Source organism: Merops nubicus, unplaced genomic scaffold (genome assembly GCF_000691845.1).
Source record: "Merops nubicus isolate BGI_N331 unplaced genomic scaffold, ASM69184v1 scaffold15367, whole genome shotgun sequence".
NCBI classification, from domain to species: domain Eukaryota; kingdom Metazoa; phylum Chordata; class Aves; order Coraciiformes; family Meropidae; genus Merops; species Merops nubicus.
The window spans coordinates 34,471-44,650 of record NW_008618436.1 but is presented as its reverse complement, the minus strand read 5'-3'; the positions used below and the strand labels follow the sequence as shown (position 1 = coordinate 44,650).

The following is a 10,180-nucleotide window of genomic DNA, read 5'->3' as shown; positions in this document are numbered from 1 at the left end:
TCCCTTTTCAAGGCACCTTTAGGATCTAATTACTAATTGTTCTGTATTATCTTAAGAAACCTAGTGAAGTGAGAAGGAAATTCAGGTGACTTGTAAATAAAACTCGACTTACCTGGAGGAAAACTCATTTGTTGGTTTCCACACAGTTGGCCCTTTTGCTTTTTCAGCTGAGATCACACAGTTTTTCTTTTACTTAGTTCTCTAGCAAAAACAGGGAAAATAATTGAAGCAGAAACATCTGATCCATTTTTCCATTCCTTCTTACTCGGAAATAAAATGGGGAATTAACAATTTTTTCCTCATTTCGTTATTTCTCAAGTAAATGGATCTGCTTTATATAATTTAAAAATTAAAACAAGCGCATGGTTTTTGTTAATGTAATTCTGCAACAAAAAATGCTGCTCCTGTCTGATTCTTAACTGATGTTTGCACCTGCATAGGTACAAACACAAATGGCATAAAAGAGATGTTGTTGTCACATTAATATTGGTGTCAGCAGAGCTTCCTAGAACAACTTATGTTTCTTAGGCAATAGTTTTCAAATACATCAGGGATAATATTTTCAGAGTGATTTATGCATCTTCTGTTTTGTTGAACAATTCAACTGCACAAAAATACAAAATTATAACTACTTATGGTTTCTATTCAATTTTTAATTCAAATATGGTTTTTAATTTATGTATGTATCCAATAACATTTCTATAATATGGCTTATATTTGATTTACCTAATTCTGCTCTGATATGTGAAATATAGCTGTACAAGCTAGTTGTTTTTGAGGATGAGGGAAATATGTACAGTTTGAGCAGGCAAATGTTTTTAATGTACCTAAATATGCAAAAGTCTGTTTGTAAAGTGTTGACACTTCTTTCTTGCTCTATTCAGACAGACTTCTGACACCAAAAAAAAATGCATACTGACAACAGAAACAGAGTGTGATGTTACTGATGTACTCAGGAATGTAAATGAGACCTATACAGCACACATACTGTCTGTAACGCCCTCGGAGATGGACAACTTTGAAGAACCACCTTTTGCAGTCTCTGAAAAATTTACACCTTATAGTCAGAGTAAGTAGGATTGCCAATTAAATCTTAGCATAAACTTCCTTTCAAGATTACGTCCCTGGACTTAAACAAGGTTTAAACTGGGTCTAAAGATTCTTTCTGTAGATTCTTACAGTGGCCATACTGACACCTTAGAAGATGACACTCAGGCGTAAAGCTTTCCCTGCTGCAGGGGAGTAAGATTTTAGTTACCATTGTTTCTCACTGCAGTGAATAGACTATTTTATTAACATTGTGTACTAGATGAAGATATGTTTTAATAATCTAGGATTTCATTGTATTACTTTGACTCTGTAAACTTAAAATAGATTTGATGAGGCAAGTGGGTAGAGGGAGAAGGGAAAAAGAGCGTGTTGTACAGAAAGATAATGCTATGTTTTTAATTCTAAAAATGCTTGTTTAGCTGTTCTAGGAAGACCGGAGATACAGAATTACACCCAAAAAGGTTCCAAACTAAATGTTGTGTTCCAAGATCCACTTACACCATATACATTCCCTAATGGAAGCTTTCAGAATATTCGAGATATTTTCCAGCATGACCTGGAATACAAAATCTATTACTGGAAGGATCAAAGTTCTGGAAAGGTAAGGTCTAGCCCTACTTTTTACATATTCTGTAGCTGTATTATAGCTACACAATTTCTGTGCTACCGTGAGAGCTAAGACTTTTGCAGAGAACAGTTTCTTGAAGTTTCTTGGTTTTTTCCTTCACAGAAAGATGCAACAACAAAAAGCCATACATTTGAAGTAAGCGTTGACAGCACAAAAAACTATTGCTTCTACATACAGGGAATCATTCCTTCCCGCAGAGAAAACCGCAACGGTCAAGAAAGCGTGGTGCTTTGCACAAGTGTGGGAAGAACCATCTTGGATGGTAGGTGTCTAGTGAAGTTTGTCATACAGTCTTTAGCACTTTATCAAAACCACATTTCAATTCTGAGTACATTTTTATACCTCTTCAAATAATGATGCCTACGTTCATGTGAAATAACCTATTTGCTGTATAGGTGAGAGAACATAGACTGAACATGGAAACTGATGAGAAGAACTCACATAATGTGTCCACCATCTTTAACTAGTTGGATTTGGTTCTAGGGTTTTGCTAAACTGTTTTGATTAGTTTTAAATTATCTGAGTTGATGACTGGTCACTTGCATTTCAGATCTCATCACTAGCCTTCAGCTTTGTTGTTTTGTTTTCTGATTGTTTTGCTCAGATCATTCTAATAACAGGTCCCATAGTAAGTGCTTGAAAGATTAGCGATAAAACTTAGGAGTGCTGGAAACCTCCATAACAGGCATTTCCATTGACTTGTAGTCTGAACTGAATTACACGTTCAGCTACTAGTTATCTGAGAAGTAGATGATGAGTCTAAGACTTTTTTTTCCTGTTAGATTACAAGGTCATTAGTTGGCAGATTAATTTCTCTACTGGTAAATAAGTTAGTGAGTAGTTGGTGAATCAGCCAGTCTAGTTGCAGACAAACAATCTGGATATCATCAATATTTATTAAATAATATCACATTGATGTACTGTATCTTTTTTCTCCACCAGACAGGAAAACTTGCAGTCTAAGTAGAAAAGCCCTTCTAAAATTGGCAGATGAACTATCTCAAATTAATTTTCTTATCTTGATATTTTTGTTTATTACAATTGAATTCTAGTGAATTGCAACTTAAATAGAAATCTCTTCTGTTGGTGTTTTTAGCTTCTAATCTAGAAAGATTTCCGCTTGGATTTAGTTTCACAGAAATAATGAAGGGGTAGGGGAAATGGTTTGACTTACTCTTGTGGTGGTAGTATGATATTTTAGTACACTAATTAAACTAGATTAAAATCTAGTGTGAACTCGGTGAAATAAAGCTTTCCCTCCATCCAAAAACTTGACATTAAAATGAATTCAGTTCACGCTGAGGTGGTCACTCCATTTTTGCAATACTGTAAAATACAGAAAGCGTTAGTTCACTGGAGTGGGCTCTAAGAGTTTGTAGCACTGTGACATTGTGGATCCTGATAACTGAATTTTGGATTTGTTTTTCCTCCCCTACAGAATACGGAGCAGAAGTCTTTATCATCATAGCAGTGATAGCAATCACAGTCATCACTCTTGCCATTGTCCTGTCAGTGATCCTGTGTAAACGCAAGAAAGCAAAAGCTGCAAGAGAAAAGGAACCACTTAATGGTGTCTAAGGAAAAATTATTGTGGACACTAGTGGCAGTTCCAAAGAAAAACAAAACAGACAAACAAACTGCAACAACAACAAAAATCCAACCAACCAACCAACCACATACATCGGATAACTAACTGGGTAGAAGCTTTTGGCCTTTACAGTATAGGAATTTTGAAGCCCAAAGTTTGTGTGGATTCAAAAATCCCTTAAACTGTTTCACAGACAGAAAACCCAGCTGTTGGGAAGCCCTGTGTCACTAGTGGCTGAAAGCTTGAAGAGCATTCTGGTGATCTGTGACAGTAACCTAACCCTGCTCATATACTCTTCCCAAGCTCCATTCTGAACTGAAACAGGATTCTGAACTAGGTGGACCTTTAAATTAACGAGGTACAGACATGCTGAAAGTATGGCCTTACTGAGCCAGAAGACTGTGGTACTTATGAGGGGGAAAAAAACACTACTCTTGAAAAATGTGTCTTTTACCTAATGACAAGGAACAATTTTCTGTTTCTGTGAAACAAAACTTGTGTGGTTTCTGACTGTGTGGAATCTGACTTTCTTTTAACATTATTAACTGGTGAAATGATCTGGTAGTTTGGATGTGACAGAGATGCTACTATTATTTCTGCACTTCTTGGATAAAATTAATTTAGTCTATTTATCTTTGGATTAGACAATATGAACAAACTGAAACTACTGTACTGGAGACTTGTAAAGAACACTGTTGAAGTAAGTAGCTGCTGTCCATCTGGAAAGCACATTCAGATTACATCTAGAGTTACACTGACAGGGCAGTCTGGTGTTTCCAAGTAAGTGTTAGAATGAATACTTTGCAGGTTTTGAGTCAGTAGTAACTCACTTCATGCAAATGCTGAGTAGGTAGCAGTATTTACTGCAGTTTGAACATACTTTTTAATTAAACAGTTGGTAAATTAATATTTTGTGGCATAAGATATAAATAATCTTGGTGATGGGATTTGGAGGTACCTGTTGCTTTGACTATTTTAATATTTATTTTAGAAATGAGATTCTAATTTTTATACTGGTGATAACTGTATTTATTATGGTAATTTATACTTTTCTAGTGAAATAAAGGTGACTGGCAAAATAAGGCTTTCTTTTAATTTTTTAAATGAAGTACAGTATTCATTCCAGAACTAAATTAAAAGTACATTTAGGAAACTTCTCTGGTAACAGCAACGCAGGGATGCTGCCAGAAATTTAACCTTGACCCTGCAAAATAGACTGCCAGGGCACCTACTATCCATCAGGATAAAACCAGGAGAAGTCACAGTTCACAAACTGATGAAAGGTTCTGGCAGGTTCCCCATTTGCTTATCAGCTGTCTGCTTATGGATGCAGTGTTTGTATCCACAGCTTCTCACTCTAATGGAAAGCCTATTAGACATCTCTTTGGAGGTATCACATAGGGATTCCCACGGTGGTGCCCATACAACTTGTACTAATATTCATTCAAGGCATTATGGGTCTATCCCCAGAGATAACTGCTGTAACTCATGTTGGTATCTACTGCTGCTGCTAAAGGTGGTGATAGGCAAAAAAAAAAAAAAAAAAACACCAAAAAAACCAAATAACCCAAAAACCCAAAAAATTCAAGACAGTGGAAAAAACCTGCGGCTTGTCATTTGCACAAATTGGCTGTATATCTCAAAGCTTTATACATATCTTAAAAGAAGATATCCATTGCATTTATGAGAAGGAATAATATAATATAAAATTAATATCCTGATTTACTAATATTTACAGAATTTATTTTATGTTTTTCATCCCTACTGTTTTATACATACCATCTTTGTATGGATTAAGACTCCTGTGAATGTGTGAGTGTGGTTTATGGGGGTTTTCTTGATTCCCTTTTTTCACAGAGGAAAGAAAACTAGCACCACCATCCTCCCACACACACCTTCTCCCCTCCCCAAAAAAACCCTGTGTTTACTTAATATTGTGAAACAATTGCTTAAGGCATTTTCTGCTGATGCATAAGCCTTGTATGGAGGAGGAATTTTACAACAGTGATCAAAAATATGAGACAGTTTCTGGACGTAAATATAGAAACATTCCAAAGTTGCTATCATTACTTCCCTTTTGTGTGTTTTTCTGCTTCCTTGGCTTCATTCAGTTCCAAGCTCAGAAAAGGGAAGAGCTCCTAACAAAAGGAAAGTCTGTGGGTTCCAGCCATAGCATTTATTAAACTAGATCATGCAGTTAATTGTCATAATCTACATAAAATGTTATAAATTACATTTCATTACTGAAGAGATTTTTGGTTTGTTCTGGACATGAAGGTTATTTTTATTAAAGAAGGAACAAATGAACAAAAGAATGAACAAACAGCCATAGAAACAGAAACAAGTTCCTTAAATGGCTAAGAGTGACTGACCCATTACTGCACAAGTTCTGGAAACCTGGAACCCTTCTGTTCCCTAGCTGCAGTATGCTGTCACCCAACAATGCTGAATAACCAGAGGCACGGGGTTCATGGATCCCATTTCAAAGAGGTTTTTTTTTTTTTGCTCTTTGTGGAGACAGTTGAGAAAGGGGCCTTTTATTGCAAACTTCCGGAGGCAGCACCCCTTGGGCAATGTACTGAGCCCATGCAAAATGTTTATGCATAAATTTCAATTTCCCAAGTATCAGGGTGGGCAGGATTGGGATAAAGATATTGTACCTGGGAAAAAAGACTAGATCCTATCTACCACAGATGTGGCCACTTCAGCACTGCACTGATTGAAGACAGAGTCAGCCATGCAGGAAATCCATGTGAGAAAGGGAAGGCTTTTCCTGCACTCCTAAATTCCCTGGCTTATCTTCTAAGCAGGTTTCTGTAAGCAACTGTGTTCCTACTGATGCTCCCGATTCCCTTGTCCCACCATGTCCCTTGTTATCTGTTGCAGAAAAAGGTATCCAGCTCTTTCAAGTGGATAAAAGCTTTTATACAGTTCCCCAGCATAGGACTTGTGCTCTCTCCTTATATAAATGAATGTGTAGCATTGCATACATAATAAGCCACTTGCATTTTATTGTACTGCTTTAGAACCACATTCTTCTTCAAAGGAGTGAATAAAGGCTGATACTGTTCTGTTGCTTTTCTACCAGCCCTAACAGCATTACAGACAATAAAACTACTATTTTTACATGCCATTACCTAAAATGAACAAATAAGTATATATAGGATAGATACAGCAGCAAACAGCTCAACTAATCTGTTTCCAGCAGAGTCAGCTTTCCACGCTGAGAAGGCTGCTGCTGAGAGGCATGTAATGATAAGAATATGATTATGAGCTTAATTTGCATCACTAGTTATGTGGCAACTCAGGACGAAGAGTTTCTGCATTATGTAAGTGAGAATAAAGAGCTGTGATAGGTTAACCGCTGGGTTCTGTTTTGTAATGCTGGTCATTTTGTGGGTTAGTAGTGATTGCTGAGGTTTCAGAACCTTATGAGTGGGCGTTTTGACAGTACCAGACTCAAGAATCAATTGAGTAGTCTTCTAATTAAGCTGTATTTAACCACATACAAAAAACCATGCTTTCTATAGTCTGTTTGTCACTGAGGAAGAGAGAAGTCCTGGTATTCATGTTGGAGAAAGACAGGAATAACAAAAACTAAAAACCTGCTAGACAGGACAGAAGCAGGAACTGGCTGGCTGAAACTGTTTCCACAGCTGTTAGGTGTGGTATTCACTGTGGCATATTCTCTCTCACACGGTACTCCCATTCCCTTAACAAAGGGACACTGCCACAGAAAGCTGCCCTTCCCCTGTTTGCTGCTGTGTCCTCCAGTGCTCTACAGGACACACACCAGAGCTTGGGCCATAACCACCAGGACAGATGTGCTGCAGATCTCCTCTGGCAATGAAAACACAACCATGTTGATGGCCTCCAGGGCTTTTACAACCAGGTCCTATCCTGTATGTCCAATTACAGGCATTATGCCTATTTCTCATCTTGTCAAAATTTATGCCCTTCTAGTGAAATACTCCAGTGAGCTGCTCCTGTAAGAAGCTCACAATATTTGTGCTCCTTAGTTCCTTTGTTAACATTTCCATTCCTCTCCCCCATGCCGTACTCATTCCCATCACCTGTTCTGCCCTAGAGATGAACCCACTGTCTCATTTCTGCAAACAGCTGGTTAGGATCTCATTTTAATGAAAATATAGCACATGAGTAAATATATATTCCTTGATCAACAATCAAGAACATATTTATACCATAGGAGTATTTTTTTTTACTCTCTAGAGCTTCCCTTTGTCACTGTAATTGGATCAGTAACTTCCAGAATATTCGTTAGCACTGCTCTGAGTGCCTTTCTCAGTGCACCTAATTACCTTTAAATGTCAATCTTTAGTGGCTTGCTCAAACTAGCAATTAAGTTATTAATCTGAACTCAAAGAATATTCACAGTTCCAGGTCTCAGTTATCCTTGCTAATGCATGTTCCTCAGGTTTTATTTTCAAATTTTCTAGGGTTTTACTCAAAAAAATATTTAAATAGCAAAGTACACAAATATTGTTATATTCACAAAACTATTTAATCAAAAGAGGTTTAATTAAAAACTGCCTTCCTCTGTACAGAGGAATATTTTCCCAATGAGATCACATAATTTTGTAATTAGTTCTTTAGTAATCACATAACTCAATTAAAAAGCTAGCACAGTGAAAAAGCTAGAATGACAAGTGAGAATTTAAAACCTACTCGAATAAGAAGTACTCATTCCAGGGAAAAAGGTCTTGTTCTCATTTGGCTGGTTTTTTTTTTTTTTTTTTTTTGGTTTTGTTTTGTTTGTTTTGTTTTAAGAGTGCATCCTGGATTAATACAGGTTTTCCCTCTGCTGCCTTCATGTTTTACTATCCATTCACACCAAATACTCATGTCTTCACAGAGGTGATACTCAATCTGATTTCCCATATTACTACTTTATGAATAACATGATCTTTTGCTTCCATAAAGCATCAAGGGTACAACCATACCATGGTATGTCACTGCTGCAGCTGGCACTACAAGATTGGAACCAGGAGCACTACAGATGGGCTCCTCTGCTCTTCACACTGCTGTATGAGCACAGTAGTCCTGTACATACAACTTATGCTCTATGAGCTACCTCTACAATGTTAATTCTGCAACTGCATGTCTGGTGTTGTTTCATGTGCCTAGAAAAGGTGACCCCAAGTGGCAAAAAAAGGCATAACCAGCATGTTAACAAGTCAAATTTTCCTAAATGGCTACTATGCTGATAACCAGTTTGAATTCAGATTTCACCAAAATTTGAAGGAAAGAAGCATGTAAAATTTGTTAGTCTCCTTGTTCCTAATAATGAAGCGCAACAGCTAGTTTGAACAGCTCAGTGAGATCTGACAAGAAGGTTAGGAGCAGCTCTCTCCCCTTGAACACCCCCGTTATCTTCCATTCAGCCCACGCTCCCCCTGCCAGGCTCTCCAGGGATGTTGGGTCACAACATACCCTGTCTTCTCCAGTTTTCAAGCACTGCTGGAAACAAAGCCCCAGTTAACAACCCAGCAGGTATCAACAAGTACTTTACCCATTGTTTTCATGACAGTGCTAAAGCCCACGCAAAATCATACTCGCTCCTCCTGACAAAGTCCTCCTTTAGCCACAGAAAACATAGGAGGTTTTCATATTGAATGTTCAGCTTCTTACCAAACTTTCTTTTCTTGGTATGCTTCAAACCGAAAAGATTATTCTTGCTGCCCTTTTAACTCTTAAGAATGGACTAAGAACCTCAGAGAACAGATTGAAGTCTTCTAGGAGCATTCTGGAAAATGTGTTAATACTGCATGTGTCATAAATTGAGCTGTAAAAGCCCTGTAAGTTATGTTAAAATACAAGCTCTGTTTAGAACTGTGATAACATGGTATCTGTCCGGTGGCAAGGAAAAGGCACGGGTAGGAAGATGCTGGAATGCAGCCATGTTTGTAACTGGGGCTATTTTGGTCTTTGCGTGCTTTCAGTTCTGCTGAGTTTGTCTCAAAAAAGCAACTCCAAAAAAGATGTTTGAGGGAATAGCCTTCCACTGTAGAGCTAGTGACAGGCACAAGACAACAGAACTGGTCCTAGCTGAGGGGCTGCTCTTCTGAACTTCTCAAGCAGATCACCACACAGTGTAACAACCTCGTGGGCAATAAAATACATGGTGCACACAGGAACTGCTACTGTCTACAAGACTCACCTACTCAGGTACCTTCTATCCCCTCAGCATGATGTATACAGCTTCAGAGGAAGTGCAGGGAGGTAACAACCTAGGCATGAGGACTTTGTGAACACTGAAGTGCTACCTTCAAGCATCCTTTACAAAATTCTCTACTTAAGGGCTATTATAACTATTCTAATAGGAAAAAAAAAATCTACTTTAATTTTAAAAAAATTATCTAGTTATTTGTAGGTTAAAAAAAGAAAAGAATGTCAATGTGCGGGTTTGATCTTGGCCCTTAATTCCCTACTAAGCTCAAAAAAAATATTGCTAATGGTTCGTGGCTTGCCAGAGAAAATTGCATGTGAGTTTTAAGAAGCCTCCAGTACACATGCCTTTCTTTTAACCATTATTTTTCCAAAATACATGAGCCTATCAGCCCTGCTATAGATATTTCATTATCTTTCAGCGTATACTAAACCTTTTCTATTAGCAGCTTCTGACAGTTATTTCTAGCTCTGCTGCCTTTGTGCCAATACACTCCTGCAGTAGAATACCAAATAAAGTAAATAAAGGCAAGCATCTTCACACTATTTGCCTTGTCATCATTCACAACAAAAAAAAAGTAAGTCAAAAGTTTTTCAGTACCTGCTTCAGTGTAAGGAAATGAAGGATATATTTGGTTACATAGAAAAATGACTCTTCAACTGCATACATGGAGTGTCCTTTCCAGAGCAGTATTCACCAAACTTTCTATAATCAAGCTTTAAAAAAA

At 37.5% G+C, this 10,180-nt stretch overlaps 1 protein-coding gene across 1 annotated transcript in view; it reads left to right on the top strand.

Moving 5' to 3' along the window:
• Positions 1–3,256, top strand: part of F3 (coagulation factor III (thromboplastin, tissue factor)) — a gene marked incomplete at its 5' end in the record, with an annotated part of 4,450 nt that extends 1,194 nt beyond the window's left edge. The window contains 4 exons of the mRNA XM_008943458.1: positions 885–1,069; positions 1,470–1,651; positions 1,781–1,940; positions 3,117–3,256. Coding sequence (XP_008941706.1) covers positions 885–1,069; positions 1,470–1,651; positions 1,781–1,940; positions 3,117–3,256 — 667 coding nt within the window. The remainder of the gene's footprint in view (positions 1–884; positions 1,070–1,469; positions 1,652–1,780; positions 1,941–3,116) is intronic.
• Positions 3,257–10,180: the final 6,924 nt, after the last annotated feature.